The sequence below is a fragment of the Melopsittacus undulatus genome, chromosome 13 (assembly GCF_012275295.1).
Source record: "Melopsittacus undulatus isolate bMelUnd1 chromosome 13, bMelUnd1.mat.Z, whole genome shotgun sequence".
Taxonomy (NCBI): Eukaryota; Metazoa; Chordata; class Aves; order Psittaciformes; family Psittaculidae; genus Melopsittacus; species Melopsittacus undulatus.
The window spans coordinates 2997768-3020089 of record NC_047539.1 but is presented as its reverse complement, the minus strand read 5'-3'; the positions used below and the strand labels follow the sequence as shown (position 1 = coordinate 3020089).

General features: G+C 45.8%; 1 protein-coding gene across 1 annotated transcript; it reads left to right on the top strand.

Moving 5' to 3' along the window:
* Window positions 1-575: 575 nt before the first annotated feature.
* Window positions 576-15528, top strand: LOC117436951 (polypeptide N-acetylgalactosaminyltransferase 17). Its single transcript, XM_034069069.1, has 5 exons — window positions 576-740; window positions 2954-3091; window positions 4395-4490; window positions 11383-11550; window positions 12225-15528. The coding sequence occupies exons 1-5, from the start codon at window positions 576-578 to the stop codon at window positions 12351-12353; spliced, it is 696 nt and encodes a 231-aa protein (XP_033924960.1). The 3' UTR covers window positions 12354-15528.
* Window positions 15529-22322: the final 6794 nt, after the last annotated feature.

Here is a 22322-nt window from a genome sequence, read left to right as displayed (position 1 = left end):
GGCAAATCTCCCTGCAAACATTCTTCTTCTGTGTGATAAAAAGAAGATCTCAAAAAACTCAAAAGATTTTATTAACTTGTACACTGTGATTTATGGGAATTTTAAACAGCACGTGAAAGAAAAATAATGAACAAATGGTTTCAAGTGGGAGAAATCTGTGCCTGCCATATGTTTCCCTGAGTCATTGCCTGTGCAGTAGGAGATCTTGCAATTGTTTCAACTATTCCAGTCGCTAATCCTTTTTATTTAGTAGCAGCATCACTGTAAACTCAGCACCCAGTCCTGTGATGCATTAATACCATGTGCTGAATATAGACCGGATCCCTCTAAAGCTGACACATGTTTTGCTCCGGGCACAGGTTAAATTCTCTGTGTCTTGCCACTGAGTAAAGACCAAACCTGGTCATGTTTCCTGTTGCCAGCAAGGTGCTGTGATGCTCTGTGCTCACCAGGACATTATAGAAACCTCCAAACCCACCAGTTCTCTCTCATTAATGTCTGTGTGGACCCTTTGCTGAGCCCCTTGCTGATGGTGCTGTGTGGTTGTGTTGCAGGTGTGGCTGTGTGGTGGCAGCATGGAGGTCCTGCCCTGCTCCAGGGTGGCTCACATCGAGCGCAAGAAGAAGCCCTACAACAACAACATTGGTTTCTACACCAAGCGCAATGCACTGCGAGTGGCTGAGGTGTGGATGGATGACTACAAGTGGCACGTGTACATCGCATGGAACCTGCCGCTGGAGGTATGGCCACTGTACCTATGTCTTTAGGTGCATATGGGTGCAAACCAACTTTCTTGGGTTAAAGACTTGTGTTTGTAGGCTGCCCAAGCAGCTGTGGCTGCCCCATCCTTGGCAGTGCTCAAGGCCAGGTACCTTTGAAGGGCTGATGAGCTGCCTGTGCTGCTGGGGGTGGTGGGGGTGGTCCTGGGGGTGGTGAGGAGTCCAGGATTAGTTTATTGTTGAGAAATAGATGAATAGAGATGGAAATATATGCCTTTTACCCACTGAGCTGCAGGAGAACACTGGCTGTGGTGGGCACCACTCCAAGCATTCAGAGTTGCTTGCAGGACTGCGTCATTTCAGATCTATCTTAAAGGTTGCAAGTCCTCGATCTCCATAGGCAGGGATCATAAATTACTATTGGTCCAGCACTGTTCCTAGGGTTGATTCCTTTTTAGAGGTGAAGCACCATGCTCCTGCTCAGAAACAGCTTTGGAGGGTGGCAGAAAGGGATTAAGATACACTGGGAAGACACAGGTCCTGTGTGGCTTGGAAAAGGTAGCAGCTCATGAACTGTTGCTGGGGGTGGGAAAACACAATCTGGGTTACTCTAAAACCAGTCTGAGATACATATATGGACCAGATTTAAGTTTAGAGAAGCCTTGTGTGACTGGTGGTATTGTGCAGGGGTTTATGGATATACACATAATTATTTTGTGATGCTGCTATATTCAAAACCAAGCCTAACCCCTTGCACTGAGTATTTTAGGGACTGACTGGTTTGTGATCCTGCTTTGCTCTGCATCCCACCTTGCCCACTCAGATTTCATCCTGTCCTCCCTGTATACACTGAATCATCTTTATTTTTACCTGTGAACTACCAGTTGTGCATTAAATTGGTATCTTCTCTAAAGCAGAGTGAATAATTCATTAGAAGATCATTACAAGCGTTGTAATGGAAAATTGCTTTCCCAGCTGTATTTAATGATCATGGTAAAAGACAAGAATAGGAGCTACAATAGAGTTGGAGCCCAGACACCTGTAGGAAGGAGTAAAAGGGGCTGCTGCAATGTGCCTTTGGTTTCCTTCACCTGACTGCTGCATTAGTTTCCTGGATGCTGTAATGGAATAAAAGGTTAAAAGGAAGCAGCTCCCTTCAGCCCCTGCTCCTGGCTCTGTGAGATTATTCCTCTGAGGACAGATACCATAGCTTTGTCTGCTTTTAAATCATCTCGAGCTGTGGGTTCCTCTGTGTCTCCAGGGAGACTATTTCACCAGGAAATTGTCCAAATTGTCAAGAGGTTTTTCTGAGGTTCAGCCTCAACTTCTCTTCCCCTGTAAATTTTGTCCTTTATTCTTCGCTATCTGCCTCTATTATATACAAATCTTACATTTTTCTCTCTTCTTTTCTCTCTACCCCTTATTTGATACCTTTTAAGGGTGTGTAAGGGGAAGGGTTTTGGTGGTCAGAGCACAGACAGGGGTTTGCATTTCCAGGATTCAGCATGGAAGTCTTTTAAGTCCTCATGTACATTTACCCACTGAGCTCTCTCCTGGGAGTCCTGTATGTCAATACCTAAACAGGAGGTGAGCTCTTTTAAAAGTACTTTGTTCTTGTGCCTGTTGGCAGAGTCAGTCTTCCTCAAATGGATCCAAAGCCCAAGGGAATCCATGACAGTATTAAAGATTCACCTCTGTTGTACTGCATTTTTCCTTCATAACTTCTTCTCCTCTGTTTGGGAGGGCTGGAGCACCTCCTGTATGGAAACAGGCTGAGAAAGTTGACATTGTTCAGCCTGGGAGAGCTTTGTGGAGACCTCAGAGCAGCTTCCAGTATCTGAAGGGGGCCTATAAGGATGCTGGAGAGGGACTTTTCATCAGGGACTGTCAAGGGGGAATTGGTTTAAACTTAAACAGGGGAAGTTCAGGTTAGATCTAAGGCAGAAGTTCTTCTCTGGGAGGGTGCTGAGGCGCTGGCACAGGGTGCCCAGAGAAGCTGTGGCTGCCCCATCCCTGGCAGTGCTCAAGGCCAGGTTGGACACAGGGGCTTGGAGCAGCTGCTCCAGTGGAAGGGGTCCCTGCCTGTGGCAGGGGTTTGAAGCAGATGATCTTAAGGTCTTTCCCAACCCAAATCATTCTGTGATCCTATGATATCAAACATCAGTGAAATCCTTTCCTTTTTAACCTTTTTTAAGACTACTCGTTCAGTGACATGATGTGTCTTTCTTTTTCAGAATCCAGGTATTGACATTGGGGATGTTTCTGAGAGAAAAGCATTGAGGAAGAGCTTGAAGTGTAAAAATTTCCAGTGGTACCTGGACCATGTTTACCCAGAGATGAGAAGGTACAACAACACCATCGCTTATGGCGAGGTAATTATGGCTGAGCAGTCCCTTAGAGCACACTGGTAGTATTTACAGCTGGCAAGTCTCTGATGAGAAATAGCCTCAAAGGAGAGGAATGGGATTCAAAACACATGCTCTCTGTGCATAGTTACATAAATTTGTATAAGCCTCTTCACAGTTCCTTCTAAAAAGCTATTTTGGGGATTTATTTCTGAGCTTGGAAACCATATACAGTAAAATATTTTAATACCTCATTTACTGAACTGACAGAAAATTATCTATATTACCCATTGACTCCATGTATTACGTAGCTCTATGTATATTTTTAATGCATAGTTGTCTTATAAAACCTTTTGACTTAAACTGAGCCTAATTCCTTACAAGGTCTCTGTAGGATACAGTGCATTGTCACAACAGCTTAAGGATGAGATAAAATAAGGAGACTTAATTCAATCTCTGTTGGCTTTGAGACCGTACTGGGAATATAAACCCAGGCATTTATGGGAACTAATAGTACTCTGTTGCAGTAGGTCTCATGGAATAGTAGGAGTTTGAGAAGGCTTCTTGAAGCACAGCCCAGGCACCCCACATGGGCATTAATTTTAAGAAAGATTTATTATCAAAGTAACTTAAACCCTGCAAGCTAAAACTTCCCAAAAAGTGCAATTTTCAGAGCACTTTTTGTATCATTCATCATATTATTTTCATATTTTCAGAAGCATTGCTGCAGTTTCCCTGCATGGGGAGCTTGGAGAGGGGGCAGCTCTGTGTTGACAGACCTGGTGGCTGGGTTTCAGTGGGCACTGAGCTTTGTAGCATGAACCAAACACTTCTGTGCATCCTCTGAAGTGTGTCCTTCAGTACTTGACAGCTGGTTTGCTATCTCTGTGTCCACTCCTGAATCCCTGTCGCAATGCAAAGGGGCTCCTTGTGCTCCCTGGTCATTTTTTCCCTTGCTGCCTTATTGAGCACTTTGAGATTTAGATGAAATACAAGTGAATCTGCACCAATTTCAGGCTCCTGGCAACAGGCAGACGGCAGCCTAAAACTGTGTTTGTTACCACCACACATGACCAAATACGAAGAAAACTGTATTCAAGGAAGTTGGCTCCTTTGAATAGTGATTATTATATAAAAGCAGTCATCATTAGGCCTTGTTTTTAAAGAAAACATATGGCACACTAAACCCTTCTCTGCCTGGCTCTGCCTAGTGATATAGCACCGTCTACTTTTTCTATAGCCAAAGAGGCTGGAGACATTGCTGCTCATCAGTTTATTGCTCATCTCCAAAGAGACAGGGCTGTATAACTGTACTTTTTATATCTTACAGCTTCGAAACAACAAGGCAAAAGACGTCTGCCTTGACCAGGGCCCCCAAGAGAACCACACAGCAATACTGTACCCGTGCCATGGCTGGGGACCGCAGGTGAGGATTTAATGTGCTGGACCGTATGTGGTCAGAGCAGGAGGTACCCTGCAGAGGATTCATGGTCAGAGTATGGATGTGCAGCTTGTCTGTTGCCTTCACTCTCTAATGTACAAGTCCAGGCTTCTTCTTAAAGATGCCTCAGATACGAAGGTGCATTTTCCCAGCTACTCTTAGAGAAGCTGTTTTCTGGATTACCATAATCATGCCAGAGTTGCAAGTAAAAGCATCATCTGAAAAAATCTTCCAGACCAGGGTAAATAATGCTGAAGACAAATAGCCAAAGAGCAGAGCAGAGCATACACAAATAGAGCATTTGAAACATTTCCTTTCTCTTTCACCCAGCAGAGTAAAAGCATATCAACTGGGTAAAGAAAACAAGCAGTGCTTTTTAACAGGGTGACAATTAGCCATTTCAGCTTGGCCAGGATTTACTGTAGTCTTAGTTTTCTAGCACTCCTTTTACCTCTCCAGAAGTTTTTGAGCAAACCAAAAGCTTCTTATCCTAATGTTAATCTTATTCTAGATTAAAAGTCATCATTCCAAGATTCATTCTATATCTCATCTTTTCGTAGAATCATAGACTGGTTTGGAAGGGTTTTTAAAGCTCATCCAGTTCCAACCCCTGCCATGGGCAGGGACCCCTTCCACTGGAGCAGCTGCTCCAAGCCCCTGTGTCCAACCTGGCCTTGAGCACTGCCAGGGATGGGGCAGCCACAGCTTCTCTGGGCACCCTGTGCCTCAGCACCGTCACAGGGAACAGCTTCTGCCTAAGAGCTCAGCTCAGTCTCCCCTCTGGCAGGTTAAAGCCATTCCCCCTTGTCCTGTTCCTACAGGCCCTTGGCAAAAGCTCTTCTCCAGATTTCTTGCCAGCCTTTGAAAGGCCACAGTAAGATATCACCAGAGCTTCCTCTGTCTTCTTTTAGAGGATTAGTGGATGTGCCAGGTACTGAGAGTTATTGATGATGGACTAATTCAGCCTCTTCTGTAGTTGTATCTCCTACAGTGTCTTAGAAAGAAAGCAGCATGGAAATGCTGCTGGATCCATCAGCAAAGACCAGGAACAAAATACAGCACAAGAATTACAATGGAATCTTAAAGTTTTCTTTCATTACCAAAACTCTGCCTGACCCCTCTGAAGCCTCACAGTAGCAGCACTTGTTTTTCTGGCATTTCAGCTCTATCCAGTGAGGCCCTGAGTATTTTAACATCAGGTTTTGTTGTGTGTACCTGACTTAAATCTCCTGGTTTTGCTTGCATTTCCCATGTAAAAGCTCTAGCTAGGGAAATTTAGCCAAGGCAGGGAAGTTGCAGATGATGGGTACTACTGTCGCTGTGTTTGCACGGTGTGTAGTGGCAATGGGTGGAAACAGGATTAAATTCATTGATCATAGGTTCATTTTCAGCTAAAAAAAAACAAGCAGCATTGTTCCAGTGATGGGAATGCATAAAGAGCCTGTGCTTGCAGTATGGACACCCTAGGATTTACCTAGGCTCACCAGGACTGAGTAATCCCAAAGCTCATCTGAGCCTGAACTGCAAACTTCAGGAGCCACCTGAGCCAAGGAGCCAGCTGCAGGAGTCCTTTGAGGTAGACACAAATCTCACTTGGGTTTATCGTTGCCTTTAAACAAAGATCAGTCAACTGTGGCTGATGGAGTCGCTGCTAAATATAACCTAGCTGTTGCTTGAATGCACACAGGTTTTTCCTTAAATGGCACAAACTGGTTTTTGGACTTTCTGGATAGAAACTGGAACCTCTGAGTGCATTATAGTATGAGAAACTGAATTAGCCTGACATTGTCTGCTAACCCCAGGCCTTAAGATGAATGGCTAAAAGTAGATTATTTCTTTTTCTGTTAGCTGTTTTTATGATTAAACATAACAATGTTTTCTTTTCCTACCTGATGTTCAAGACAAACCTTGCAGTGCTACTGGCTCACTTCAGCTCACCTGTTGTGCAAGCTCAGCACTGATATTTCTTCCTGGTCTTCCACCTCCACATTGTCCCTTCCCTCTCCAGCTGAGAGCCAGTTCTTGGCTGTTCTTTTGTTTTGTGGTAGCTTCAATTAGTTTAACTCCTTGAAAATGCTTTTAAATGTAGCTGTCAGTAAGTGCAGAAGCTTTGAATTGGCCTTTTGCAGCAGCATGGGTGCCATGTGAAAGAATTGGACTTTCACTGCTACTGTTTAATTAATGGGCTGTGTGGTGTGAGTTATTGCTGGGAATATAATTAGAAGCAGTGTAAACACATTGTTAAATAACTCACTGTTTTATATATATATGTGTATATATATATATATATATATATATATGTATATATATGTATGTATATACATAGCAGCCTTCCAGTATCTGAAAGGAGCCTAACAGGATGAGAGAGAGGGACTCTTCATCGGGGATGGTAGCAGTAAGACAAGGAGTAATGGGTTCCCTTCCAGCCCAGACCAGGCTGTGATTTTATGATTCTGTGTATATAAAAAACACACAAGGAGTTGCATCTGAAAACACATACAGTGTTGCCTGTGCTCCATATTGTTGTATTTTCCTAAACTCTCCACTTCTTTCCTTGATACTGTGGCCTATTACATATGTGTTTAAATGCATTTCACAATTAAGGAGCAAGTTCCTCAGCTGCGGTGGGTGAGGGTGAGGTATAGGCTCCCTGCTGCCATTTGGCACAAGGACAGCAGTGTGATAGGTCCTGTCCCCTGCCATGCCAGGCAGTGTTGGGTTATGTTGGAAGTCCTCATTGTGTAAGTCCACTTGCATGGCATGCTCCTGTATCTGTAGGTGAGCAATCCAACTCAGAGAGAGGGAATGACCTACTCTGTAGGGAAGGATGTGTCCCGTTCAAGGGAGGGCAACCTGTACTATATCCTGAGTTTCTGCTGATGACTGCTGATTGGTTCAAGCAGTGTGTAGCATTCAGCTGGTACAATGAATCCCATACAGAATGCTGAATGCAGATGAGATCTTGGCCTCTGTTGTAGCACCCATCAGTGGAGGGAATTCTTATTTTTCCCTTGTTTTCTCTGTAGCTTTCCATTTCCCTGCATTCATTCACTTCCAGGTCAAACCAGTGTCAGATTTCATGATGAAGTATCCTTTTATCCTGTAATTATATTGAGCCTGCTCATGGGTTTTTTTCCTTCCTGATGGCTTAATCCTTTAAGCAATACATCATGAAAACACCTTGCCGTAATGATCTATTACACTAATAATACAGTAATACCTCATTGGAGTGACAGAACTATGGTGATATATTAAGGCGATAGAAAGCACTATAATACTATAAAACTTAAGATAATGTTCACCCAGCAGAGCATTTCATTTAATTATAGGATAAAATACGTTTTGCCCATTTAAAGCATCAGAACTTGAGGACAAAACCATCAGTACTGAGATCATCGGAGACACGGCAATATCAAGGGTGACAAAATAGCACATGGGCTTAAATTGTGTTAAAAACTGTTGGCTTTACTTATGGTTACTAATTGATGATCTGCTCAGTGCAAAAAGGAAGCTAAACAACCCTAAATTATTTTCCGATAGAGTCAATGAAGGTCATCAAGGCTTTTATTTCCCAGGTGCTAAGACATCTAATTAACTTCCTCTCATCCCTGAGATGCAGCCAGCCAGAAATGATAATTAAAGAAGATGTATTGGTGTTGGAAGTTTGACGGTGGGAGATGAGCCCAAGTGATTCAATGGGAACACGTGGGGCCAAGTAGCTCCCCAAAGTGGTACCTGAAGCTTTGCAAGATGCAGTTTTATCTGTTCATAAGAGGCTGTGGGTATGGATCAGTGTTTCTGTCTGGGGATGTGGCTTTTGGCTGCTATTGATAAAGAGATTTAAGACCTCATCAATATTAATTGTTTTTAAATGCTTATATGTTAATATACATATATAAATGTTAATACTTTTAAGCTGTTTTTTTTCTGGTCCTTTCTCTTGGTCTTTCCATTTCCTGTGCCAGGCTGGTTACACCTTCAGGTGTTTCCTCAGGCTGGTACCTCCATGTTTGTCTTTTTCTGGCTTGACTGGCTGTATCCTTCACTGTTGAGGTTGTGCCTGGCTTGGTCTGCTTTTTGGAGCTGGCAAACATGCTTAGCAGGCAGTGGGATGTAGGACAGATCACATTAAAGGACAGATATATTGCGGGGGGGGCAACCTGGTCTAGTGGAAGGTGTCCCTGCCCCTGGCAGGGTGCTGGAACTGGATGATCTTTAAGGACCCTTCCAACCCAAACCAATCCATGATTCTATGATCTTATTTACCAAACAGAGATCATCATCCAGGGCTGTGCTGGCTGCCTGGAAGCAGTCAAGTTTGCTTGTAATGCGGAGTTGTTGAGTTGGTGCAGTGCTGCAACCACTGAGGTTTTAATAACAATACCTGTAATTTACTGATATTGTGAAGCATTCATGTGGTATATTCAGTTTCTAATGTAGGCTCAAGGCCTTGAACAGCCCCACTGCTCTTAAAAATGTTGGTCAGTGCACTGCGTGGTGATGGGTTGGAGGCGCTTCCCATCACTTCTCTTACTGGGCAAAGACAGGTAGAAAATACCACCAGGCTGAAGCTGCACTCCTCAGCTGCCTCTCTAGTGTCAGGCCCAGCAAAATCCATAAATGCCTTAGGAGCTCTAAGCTTGCACTGGCAAATTAGATGGGACTTTTGGGGATTAATCACCTGCAGGTTTGATGGTTGGACAGGCTTGAAGGCTGCAGAGGCTGTTGCTGAGCCTCTGCTGCTCTGGCAGGGTAGATCAGGCATCAGCAGTGTGTTAGATCCAGACATGTGTTCAGGGCTTTATTTATCTGGCTGTTATACATGGTGGATGACACATCTAATAGACACTTAATGCATTTTCCATAAGCCCTGCATTTGTTTTTCATCTCATGTTGTCTCCCTTCAGCCCCTGCCCTGCTCCCTTCCGCAGGAAAGATCTGATTTTTGCTCTGCTTATTTTTCCCACCACATTAGGCATTAGGGTGTAAGAGCAGCAATCATGATGCCCTGTGGGCATTAGGCCAACTGTCTGGAGACAAGCTGCCGAACATCATGAAATAAGGTGTCTAGCACACTGTTTATGTACATGGTAGGAAACATCTCAGGAGCACGAGGAGAATCACTTGCAGTGCCCATTTGGGACCTCTGGGTGATTTCTTCTGCCCTGAGGATTTTTGTCTTATATTATATACCTCTTACTTCGGGCAAGACAAGTGGCCTCATCCTCTGTGTTGGTGCTCGATCCTAATTCACAGGAGTTGCATCCGAATGCCCAGGGGTCATTCCCAGGTTGCTGCAGCCTCATGCCCTTGCTGGAAGCCTGGCCTAGTGTGAGCTTGGAAGTGGATGGGATCCTTGACCTGCAGTCAGGTATCCCATGCCTGGGAGAGACAGTGAATCAGTAAGAGGAGGAGTTGGTGATGGATATGACTTTAAGCTCTGCAGGCTGCGCTCCTTTCCACCCCTGCACAGCAATTTGGAGGGGAAATTACTGTAGAGCTAAAGAGACCTCTGTCAGGTTAAAGCAATTCTCCCTTGTCTTTGTCAAAAGTCCCTCTCCAGATTTCTCATAGGCCCCCTTTAGGTATTGAAAGACTGTTACAACATCTCCCCTGAGCCTTCTCTTCTCAGGGCTAAATACCTTTGGCAAGTGAACCTCTGTGAGATTTAAAGAAGCAGAGCTCTTGCTTCAGTACACAGAACACTGAATAAAAGCGTAGCTCTCCCAGCAGTTTCCTTGAGGAAGATGGGCAGAACAGGACCTAGACAGAGGATTCAGCACACCTAAACCTACAGCCAGCAGCAAGGGAGGCCAAATCGTCTCCAAGCACCATAAGTGTGTCTGTGATTACTGGCCAGAGTCAGACCCTGTTTCATTGTTTTAACTTCATTTTCAGTGTTTAATTATTCTAACTGAGATAATGCAAACTCCCAGTGTGATTTACTGTCTCTTTTAAAGCATCTGGGTCATAGATATGCCCAGTTAATTAATGTGCTGAATACTCCCTATTTGTCTGCTAGATAATGGGTTGATTCATAGATTAAATAAGCAGCTGTGTATATCTCTCCCTTGAACTAGAAAAGGCAGGCTGCTGTCATTCATCTCTTACACTCCTGAATTTAAGCATATTTAGGGAAATATTTCTGTGGGATTCCTTAGACCCTGGGAATGGAGGAGCCCTTCGTAGTCCTGTCTCAGTGCCACAGCCCAGCATCCCTGAGAGCCATCTGCTCTGCCCAATGCTCCCAGCCTGCATCTCCTTGGCAGCTGAGCTGGGTCCTGGGAAGCACAGGGCAGTGGGATGCAGGGAAAACTGCAGGGGATAGCTGTGATCCTGAGCCTTTGCTTCAGGGCTAAAGCATGGGGAGATTTGGGCTCACATCCTTGGGGAATGGGGCCACTTATATATTGCCCCTCTTTGACTGGTGTTGCTGCTGTTGGAGTAGCTGTGCCAGTCACACCAGTAGCTTCATTCACAGGCCAAATCAAGGCTGGCTCACTGGGCATGCCAGAAGCCACATCATTCACAGGCCAAGCCAGCTGGCTCCCTGAAAACCAGGGGAAATCATCCATTGCCCCAACATGCAGAGTGTTCAGGCCCAAAGGAGGCTGGAAGTCTGCCCTGTGATGGGTTTAAGGCTCAGAGTCATTCTTATCCATTCCCTGTGTCCCAGCTCCTCACCTGCATCTGCAAAGCAAATTCCTAAAACAACAAAAAGAAGGCTGGAGAAAGCTGCTTCTTCTCCTCTTGTCAGTCTGCATCATCCTCACAGCTCCTTTCCTGGGGCTCTGCAAGCTTGTCATTTCCTTTATCACTTTTTAGTGATGTTCCAAAGAGGCTAATGTTTGTCTTCCTCTCCTTCCCTATCCCTCAGCTTGCACGCTACACCAAGGAGGGATTCCTGCATCTCGGTGCCCTCGGAACCACAACTCTCCTACCTGATACCCGCTGCCTGGTGGATAACGTGAAAAGCCGCTTCCCTCAGCTGCTCGACTGTGAGAAGGTCAAGAGCAGCCTCCATAAGCGCTGGAATTTCATACAGGTTTGTTATGGGTCTGCTATCAATGCTGCTCGTCTGCTTCCCAAACTATGGGCTGTGGCACTTTGACACGTGTCAGTGTGGGGCAAAGCTGAAATGGTCCCATGCCACAGGGGGTGCCAGGTCCTAGTGCAGAAGGAAAAGGTTAAAAGGGATCAGGGGCAGGGACAGCATTTTAGGACAATTTCAGTGGAAGTTTCCCTTTCTGATACCCTCAAGTGTATGTAACCTGCCCTGCCAATGACTTCCAGATATCTGTTTCTTACAGATAAACTGTGATGAAATTGATGTTCAGTTCTGGGCCCCTCACTGCAAGAGAGATATCAGTATCTTTGTCCCAAAGCAGAGCGTAAATAATACACATTCTACAGACGTGTCACACCTTCCTAAGGCAGAGTGCAGCCATGCTGTTTAAACATTACAGATGTCCTTTAGTTGCTGACTTGTTAGGGGTCCATGTTGTCAGTGGTAATGGTTGCTCATTGAATTCACATTGAGTATTTCAGGAGTTATTTTATTGTTGGAATGGCATTACCACCCAGCTAAGTGCTGTGAGCTTGCCAGCAATACACAAGGACACAGCTGCACTCCTGGCCACCACACAGGCCTGCCTTGCTTCACAGGCAACCCCGTGTCTTTCATTTTCCTCATATTTTGCCTATATCCTTTAATTGTAGAATGGTGCCATCCTGAACAAGGGAACAGGACGATGCTTGGAAGTGGAGAACAGGGGAATGGCTGGCATTGATCTGATTCTTCGCAGCTGCACAGGACAAAGGTGGATGATAAAAAACTTCATCAAGTAAAGATTGGAGGAGTCAGAGAAGTCTGACTCAAAACCCAGATGATGTGGACTGATCTGACTGGACTCCTTTGGAAAGGATGAAATATCAAAACAGAGCTTTATTCGTGTTATTAGGAGAGGACATGGAGGAAATGGGCATTTGTCTTTTTATTTTTATTGTATATTAGTCTCCCACAGCTGATTCCGACTGTGTGAAATTGGGTCAGAACTACTATTTTCTTCTGGCAAGCACTCTAAAAGATACCACTTATTTCTGCTGGAATGACTGTAATAAGCTCATGCAGTCCTGTATGCATTTTACTGACAGCGAATTGTTGCTTTCCCAGGCAACTCCAAGCTCTCCAAAAGGGCCAGGTTTGTTTGCACCAGGATGGGAGTTGAAAGACCCTGGATTTACCTGCCTGGCAAGCATGAAAACTTAGGTGCTTGTGATAGGGGAAAGTTTGCCAAGCCCCAAATGAGCTGAGTTAGAAAGATGTGGTACTTTGCTAAGTCCTCTCTCCCTTTTCCCTTTGTTGCCTCTGCATCCAGCAGCCACTTTGAGTTTGGGAGATGCTAAGTGCACCCAGTAGCTCCCATGGATCTTTCCAACCCTTAGTCACAGATGTCATCAAACAAAATCCTATATAATAGAATCATTGGTCTCCTCTTGCCTCCTCCTCTCTATCACCCCCGTGCTGCTGTTGGCCAGGCCACCCCATGCAGCATCACTCACTCCCTTCTATGGAGACTCTAGATGGGTTTCTCTTGGAAAAGACCTTGGATGTCTGCCTGCCTGGGCAGTTGCCTGCACATTTGGGTGTCAGTTGGACTTGCATATGGTGAGTAAGGCTTGTGGGATGCTTCCTGCTCCATGGAAGCCTGGGGAGCTTCACAGTCACCTTTCCCACCTTGCAGGACCATTGGCCTGGCACTGTGTCCTTGGATACCCATCTTTGCCCTTTATTTTTCCTCTTTTCTTGTAGAAATAAGGATGGATGTGCTGATATGTGCAACAGACTGAGAGCAGGTAATGCAAGAGAAAGTCCTGCTCGGGCTTCCCCCCTACGGAGGCCATAGGGTTTGTTTTTAAGGCATCCTTGCTCTGAACAAAGATAGCAGTAATGGCAGTCTGCATAACTTTGTAGTGGTGGTCTCTTTCTGAGACTTGAGCTTGCCTATTGTGCCTGGTCAGTGTGAAGGTGTCAAGGTCCACCCCAAACAGTGCATGTTGCTGCAAATCTTCATGAGCTGTGGTGGAGTAAGGAAGGGAGAGGGAGAGCAAGAGGTCAATAAATGGCACTTTGGCTGAAATCCTTGACCTTGAAGTCATTTGAGGCTTGTTAATATGGTGATCTCACCTGCATTTTTTGGCACACAGTAATCTTGGCTACCAGATCTACACAGCCATCATGGGAGACTATTTTTTGGGGTCCTGTGTCTGGCTGTCTGGAAAAGGGAATCGTGGTCTTGCAAAGTTGCTTCATACGGATGCTAGACTAATGGGTGGATACAGGATTCGCTCAGTGGAGAGGAGAAGCCAGCCCATCTCCTGTCCTTCTCACAGAATAATACTGTTTCTGGTTGCCCTCTGGCTAGGGTGCACTAAAATATATTAATATATGAGATGTACATGTAAATATGTTTCCCAAAGATGGGATGTGCACAGAGTTGTTTGCTGCAGAGCACTCATGCCTGTCTTCCATTTGCATCAGGATGAAGCTACCTGTATGTTTAATGAGTTTAATTTTCAATGCCATGCAGCAGGTTTATAACTGATGTTTTAGTAATTTATTGTACAGAAGCAGATATCTTTCATTGTTCCTTCTACAGCCATGAGCATTGCATAGGACTGATTGTTCATTTAGGCTTGACAAGACTTCCTCATTCATTGGGGTTGTCTCCTATTTTTTTCCCTTCTTTAATGAAGCAAAACCTCTTAGTTGTCCTGAATTGCAAAGTAGGGAGTCAATGTAGAATTTTTCTCTTATTCACTGTGGCATCATCTCTTGTGTAATAAATTTTAGCACTTACAAAACCAATACCATCACAATGTCTTCAGATGCATGACGTGTTTCCCCTTGCATTGCTGCTGCCTTCCAAGGAAAGCTATTTACTGATGAGGTGGACTCCAGGAAAAGTCTGGGGGATTTGAGACTTCACAGCTGATGGTCAAAATGGTAAAATGCCCTGTAATTGAGCCATCAGGTTGCTGTCAGTCATCAGTGGAAGCCACATACTGTTTAGTGTTGGGAAGAGCCTGCATGTTTCAGGATAAACAACGAAAAAGCCCTTGGATGTTGCCTGTGCTCTAATTCATGGTTCCCAGTCCAGCTCTACTCCTGCCAGTGCTCAGGGTGCCAACAGATGGGCTTTGTCAGATTTAATCTGGTGGTATAAGGTGTCACCACCCCCAGCCTTCCGTCTGCTTCAGCTGCTGGAGGTTTCTGTCACCGTCACCAGCAGCAGAGATGAATGTGTGGCTACACCTCGGCTACTGCAGTTGGCAGGATACACTTCAGCCAGCAGGCAGGACGGGCTTGCTCTATTGAACACACAGGATTGTCAGCCAGAGTCACTCTGGAATGTCCACACAGCTCAGTGCAGGAGGCAGCAACCACCGAGCATCAGCAGCTGCCTTGGTGGCATTTGTGTGGCCTGATGGAGATGATGCGTGTGCACTTGGGAACTTGTCCTCAGGCAACACAAGAGACCTGGCAATGAGGATCCTGTTGGTGATGGGCTCTTTTATCCTTTGGAATAATAAGTTTCAGAGATGCCTTTCCTTCATGCACCACAAAGAAAACAATATCAAATATGAAGGGGACGGTGGAGGTGAACATGTTACTCCAGGACCCTGAGGTGGGGCAGAAACCCTGAAGAGGCGTTTTCCCTATTCTCCATGGTGTACATAGAGTGCTTTCAAATGACTGAAAAGAAGCAGCATGAGTAAAATCGGGATTAAAAGTGCAAATTGAATCTGCTGTGTGAGTGTAGCTGAAGTTCTGTTCTGACATTGGTTTGTGACATGCAGAGATGATTGCCGAGGCAACGACCCGAGGTCTGCACCCTCTGAAACCATAGAAATCTGTCTTAGAAATCTGGATCTAAGTGTTGCATCTTGCGCTTATCTCTAATAATATGTTAATTGCTTTAAAAAGTGATTCCAAGTGGTTCCTATTAAATATATGATTTGAGCCTTGCCTCTTGAGTGATTTTACAAAGATTCACTGCTGATGAGATACAGAGGCAGTCATTCTTCTCTGTTACTTATGTAGTAGAAAAGTGCTGCTGTTTTAATGGAACTTCCATTTTTAAAAGAAATGGAAATGAAGGCGAAATCAAGAGAGATGCCCGATGCCGATTAACCTCCCATTTCATCCATCCCTGCCAGCTGCCACTCACCAAGATAATGCAGTTACATTCCAGAACCTGAAAAGAGATGTTATGTGGTAGAAAAGCATCGCTTGCAAATCCATTCCTGTGCTCAGGGTGGGTGTTTCTAAATGTAACCTAGAGCTTGGGGCACTCCTTAGACCCACTTTCTATATCCATCTTCTCCTAAGTAAAACGTTGGTTGGTGATGTGATCCATATGAAGGACAGTGAGGTGTGGGTAGATACATTCCTATGCAGGAGGTAAGTCTGTCTCTTGGGTGCACTGTCACTGACAGGAGCAGTAGCTCTCCCACCTGAGCTGAGGACACTGCAGGTAGTAGCAGTCAGTCCAGGTAAGTGTAGCCTCCAGTCTTGGGCCTGTTTGGGCAGAGCGTGGTACAGGGAGCTCCGTCATGGAGTGCCCCATTTACAGCCACAGGTCTCCTGAATGATGACACAAGGTGAAAACCTGTGCTCTTGTTGTGTGCATTTTACACACTCAAGACTTCCTAAGGGGAAGGGTCCAGATAAGAAGGTTGTTTGGCCAGGCTAAGTTGGACAAGTCTTGGAGCAGCCTGGTCTAATGGAAGGCTGTTCCTGTCCATGGCAGGGAGTTGGAGCTTGATGAGCTTCAAAGTCCCTTCAAACACAGACCATTGTATGATTCTGTGAAGAAAACAGTACAATCTGATGTGCTTTACAGCAGATTGAAGTCAACAGTGAGCTCTTGCTCTTCTGACGCCCTTATGAGGGCATTTGTGCTGCTCCAGGCAGAGAGCCAAACTTCAGGAAAGTTCTCTCTAAGCCCTCCAATGAAGTTACACTGCTGCCATTTCTAAGTCAGAAGTTTTAACTCATGGACCTCTCTGCTTGATCACTGAGCAATTTGGGCACTCATCCACAGCTAATAGATACAGATTTAAGCACTCCATTCTGCAGTGTGAAATTAGGCATTTGAAATCTCTGCAGCTCATCTTTGCAGATGAGAAGTCATCTTGCATTGAGTTGGGGAGTGGGAAAAGTGTATATTGACCATAAAGAGTCTCGGCTGGATTTCCAAGGACATTGAGATGAAGTATTAAAGGGCTCTTCCTTGTAAATGCCAAACCAAAGTGCTCTGTAGATGATCCTTTAAACATCAGAAAAACTTTGTGCCAGCTTTAGGGACATAAACCCTTCCAGCCACACCAGCCTAGTGCCAGGGAGGTGAGGGGCTGAGCTCTTCCGCATCTATACTGAAAAGCCAAGATCTTGTACGTGGGCTGATCCTGTTCATTGGGAGGATGTGGTTCCTGAAATGTTTGTTCTTATAAATCAGAAAATTCCCTTAATCTGTAATGGCCATAAGTCTTTGCACAGGCAGGAGCCACATAAGATGCTGAAACCGGTGAAGCTGCTCAGCTTATTCAGGTTTTCAGCTAAGTTGGCACTTGTGGGACCAGGTTTTCTGCTGTACCTTTGGCTTATGCAAGCTTGAAATCCCACCTCAGCAGTATCATTATCCAAGATACCAGGATCAAGAGCGAGTGGGTTCAGTGTCACAGCCCATGAGGGTTACTGTGATAAATACCTGCCCATGCCTAAGCTGAGTGCAGCAGCCTGTGCCACCTGGGGCTTCTCACCCCAGGAGGTCTCACCTATGGGCTGAGGTAGGGATTTATAGTAGGGAAAAAAGGGTTAGTTCCTAGAATCCCAGACTGGTTTGGGTTGAAGGAACCTTAAAGCTCATGTAGTTCTGATCCCCTGCCACGGGCAGGGACACCTTCCACTAGAGCAGGTTGCACCAGCACCGCACACAGTGCTCCAAGTGGGGTCTCACAAGAGCAGAATAGAGGGGCCTATTTACAGCACTGCTGGTTTAGTTACTCCTGCAAGCCCCAGCTGAGAATTTGGCCCAAGGGCTTTGGATTGCACTTGGAGCTGAGATACCTGGTTGTGCTCAAGGCAGTCCTATTGGGAAAATAATAACCTAGGCATTAGCTCCAGGCTCTCCTAACCTGATAAATATTTATTTGGAAAGCCTGCAGGGATCACTGCCTAGAAGAGCCATCCTCATCCTCCGTGTCAAGTGCTGTTGCTCTGACAGAAGGCAAAATAACAAGAGGAAAGATTGTATAACCCGGAGAGCTACCCAGAGGAGGAGTTTCTTATTTTATTCCCATCTGGTGGCTGAGATGTGATGGGTAATAGCTCTCCAAATGTCTTTCCTGGCTATTGTAATTCTAGGTTTTACTGTTATAGGCAAGTATTTCATAGTTAGGCAAGAACCCATGCAGGAACTGTTTTCTAACTGTGCTCTTTAGAAATGACAGCCGGGAGGAAAATAACAGCAGAGTGGGGACAAGGTGATTTGCTGTGCTGAGATACAGAATTGGCACCCAGCGCTAAACCAGGAACAACCTCTGGCATTCTGAGAGCAGAACAGCTACTGTGAGGATCATTGTAGCCTTGCAGAGTGCTCCTGAGGAGCCTGGGTTGTTTCCTGCAGTGCTCCTCAGCACTGGAAATGTGTTTGAAGCCTCATCCTGGGAATACTGGCCCCCAGCAGGGAAGGGGGAGAAAATAGGATGGGAAAGGTTCTGGGTCAAGAGAAGGGCAGAGAGATCATTTGCTGGTTGCCATCATGAGCAAAACAGACTTGACTTGGGGAAAAGTAATCTCATTTATTGCCATTTAAAATAGAGTGGGGTGGGGAGAAACAAACCCTGAACTAAAACCACCTTCTGCTCAACACTCGTGTTTTTGCAGGCTGCCCAACATTCCCCTCTTTGTTCTCTGCATGAGTTTGCTCCATCTCTGGTGTCTCTCATTCCTTTTTTCTCAGTGTGTTTTCTTTTGTTTGCTCTCTCTCTCCTTTGCTATTTCTTTTGATTCCTTATTATTTCCACTTTTTTCTCCCCCTCCCTTTCTTTTCTGTTTCATCTTCTTTTCAACCCTGGTTTTGTTTTTCCCCTTATTCTTGTTCTCACTCCTTGTTTTGTTCTTTGTATATCATTTGTGTGTCTCTTGTACGTCATCAGCTTGCTGTTTAGATTACCATCTACTGCTTTCCACTCTAAGTTTGCATTTTGAGTTGGAAACCAGTCTTTCTTTCTTTAAATTTCAATCATAGTGTCTATAATCCAAATCCTTTTTCCCCTTTTTATTGCTAATAAATAGACATCGACACAGCTTGTTATAGCAGCTGGTACCCATCCTGCCTCTGCCAGCACTGCAGTGCTTCGACACAGGCTTGGTGGTGGAGGTAGCATGGCCAAAGCCATGGTTTTTCTAGACTAGGAGACATCCCCATCATGAAACGGTGCCTTCAAACTGTTGTGTTTGGGAACTTCTCTCCCAGGTTGGTAGGGTGAGGTCCTTCATGGAGAGGATCCAGATCACTCATGTAGAGGGAAGAGGAAAGAGATCGGGACAGATGGGAGGATGTGGGCCTTGGGAACCTGGTTGGCTGTGGGTTGAGATTGTCTTTTTATTCTAATAAGGTAAAAACCCCCAAATATTGTACAAGTCTTTATGCTTACCCTGATTGAGCTGAATGAGAATGGAATAAATGCCCAGAGCCTCTGTCTCGGTGTCCTGTAGTGGGGCCAGTGTGGCACCTGCAGCATATGGCACAGCAAGGGGAAAAGCCAGGAGCTGTTGGGAGGAAAGGGGGAATCAAGAGCAAGAGATGGAAGAGATTAGGGCCAGATGAGCAGCATGAGGTGGGCAATGGGCTGCTTGCTCCAAGATGGCTCAATCTCTGACCACGAGTAAGGTGCCTTGACCCAGTAGGAGGCCCCAGGAAGGGTCAGCCCTGCCATGCCCAGCACTGATGCATGGGTCACCCACAGCCCCAGCACACATGGAGCTGGCCTGGGAGGTGACAAACATCTTTATCCCCCGGGGCAGCTGTACCCAGCCCCTTCCTGGCAGATGTTCATCCCATCTGGCCCTGGAGCTGCTGTGGAGCGTTCATCAGTGCTTCCCCAGGCATCACTGTCCTTGCTGTCAGAAGGGGTTTTCACATCTAGGCTTGAATAGCATCCCTGAGCCTTTCTGCCTTCCCCAGCCCTGGCAGGGAAGCTGGGTGGAATTTTTCCCCCTTCTGCTCCCATTCCCTGTGTCGTGTTCCTTCTGTTTGAGAAAATAGCAAGCTCCATCTCTTTCATGCTTCCTGACCCAAAAGCAGCAGGTCCCTCTTGCTCAACCATAACCGCTGGAGTCAGGAATTGCTCCATGTTTGATGCAGAGAGGCTTCACATTGAATCCTCAATGGGACGTGACAGCAAGAGACCATCCAGTGTGACCCCCTGGCCTGGGACCGCCAGGTGAGAGCTTGGCCCCAATATAAATAATAAACCCCATTAATTATAGGCAATCTATAGAGCCAGGTCACAGTCTCACATTTGCTTTCCCACTAGGATAATTTGGTTGACCTCCTCTGTTTAAGTGTAACAGCTCCCGCTGAGCTGCTTTGTTGCAGTTGATAGCAAGATAATTATAATCCCATCAGTGCTTAAACTGTTTCAATAGGCAAGCGACACACTCCTCAGGCCTCTGATGGATATCTAACAGCGCCCAGAGATCTGATATTAATCAGCTGCCATCTCTTGGCTGCTGGGAGGCAAGTGATCACTGACAATAGCAGGCAAGGGAAAACATGGTCTTTCTGAGATGTGAATTTAAGGAGAATAATGCTTTGCAAGGAACATGCCTGTGGCTGAATGCTGGGGCTGGCTGAACCCTTCCTGCCTGCTGTGCTATGGAGCTGGAAATGCAGCCGGGAATCTCACTCCCAGCCCTCTGTGATCCCACTTAGCACCAGTTTCACTGCAGGTGAAGGGATGTGGTTGAGAGCCCTTTGCAGCCAGAGGAGGGGGGATTTTGTCATTAGTCCTGCATGGATTATTTAATGGTTGGAGTTAATGGTGAGGAGTGAAACACGCCAATTAAAATATGACTTAATATTTGATTGCACACAAAATGAAGTCCTCGTGGTGTTTGAATCCCTCCTGGAAAAAGGTGGCAGGTGAAATGTATTTGTTACTCAAGCCTTTGAACCAGAGGCCTTCAAACCTTAAAATCAAAGAAGCTGCTTTTCATGTTTTAATGAACGATTTCCCTCATACCACAATTTGTGCTTGAAGTTACAGAAGGTAATGAGCTCATCCATTTCTCTGCAGGTTTGCTATTAAACTGCAGTGAGACAGACAAAGAGTCCATAGAGCTAATACTGTTCCTTGCGAGAAGTCAGCTATGGCCTGTGAGTACAAAACCCTTCCCGTTCCCACCCTGCAGAGTAGGGACATCATTTATTGCTGAATACTTGGGATCTTAACCCATGTAACTGCATCCTGGAATATGTCTTAAAGACTGGAGTGCAATGAGACTGAGTTAAACAGTGCAGAAAAGTGTAATTGTTTTCCAAGGGGGGTTATGTTTTCAGTCTGTGACCTGGTTAGGAGTGCCCACAGTTCTGGTGGGGTTTGCCTTAATTATTGTTATCTGTGTTATAAACATACAGAGAGATTGTTGTAACCATCGGCCTGGAAAACTACCCAGGAGGTGTTTGCTCCTCACTGCAACGTTTAACATTTCATGACTGTTATTCTTCAGGTTCACTGTATGGAACATGCTCCAGCCGTTTAGTATAAGACACCCCATACAATGTGGATGTCCCCATGCTGGGGGCTGTGGGAAGCAAAGGGAGGAGAAGGCTGAAATGCCTGAGATGAAGGATGGCAACAGGGAAGAGCATTTGGGCATGGTCTGAGTGCAGGGCAGAACCATTTCTGCTCTGAGGTTGCAGGCAGCATGCCTGCCTGTGCCCCTGCCTGTCCTGCGTGCCAGGCCCCATCCCAAAGAGCCAGAGAGGAGGCAGTGCACCTGGTCTAGTGGAAGGTGTCGGAACTGGATGAACTTTAAGGTCCCTTCCAACATAAACCATTCTGTGGTTCTATGATCAGCAGGAGGGCAGCAGCTACATGCTGCCACCCTGGAGTACTGCCCTATATCCCTCCCTGTAGTGGGAGGCCTCAGGAGGAGAAGGAACATCGCATAAGGTGTGTGAGGGCAACACCGGCACACTGTGATGCTTTGGTACCCTGCCTGGGTGGTGTCCCACATGCATGCTCTGCAGTGGGTGATGCTGCCCTGAGGTGTCTGAGCGCTGTCACCTTCAGGAGGATGAAGCTGTGGGTCGGTATTTGAGTGTCCGAGACCAGCGGCACAGGGAAGAAAGCTGCATCCTCAGTGCCACCTCGTGTCTGAAGAGCAAACAACCCGGCAAGGCTGCGAGCAGGCTAGGGCTTGTCTAGGGGGAACCAAATGGGGCCAAGAAAACTGGCTTTTGAATAATGCCGTGAGTGGTTCCTCCCTGAAAGTGGTAACCCAGTGACAGGCTGACTTCCATGAGAAGCTTTATCCAGGAAAGCTGAGCTTTGCCTTACCAAAAAGTAGATTGAAGAATGTATCTGCCTGGGAGAGGAGCACAAGTAAGGAACTCTGTCCAGCCGGCACCCTCAGGATGCGGCTCCAGGTCAGGAGTTAGATGCTCAGTAAATGTGGCAATAAATAGGAATGTGACTGTTAACTTGGTGTTCCTGTGGGTCTGAAAGGTGCTTCTCTTGCCA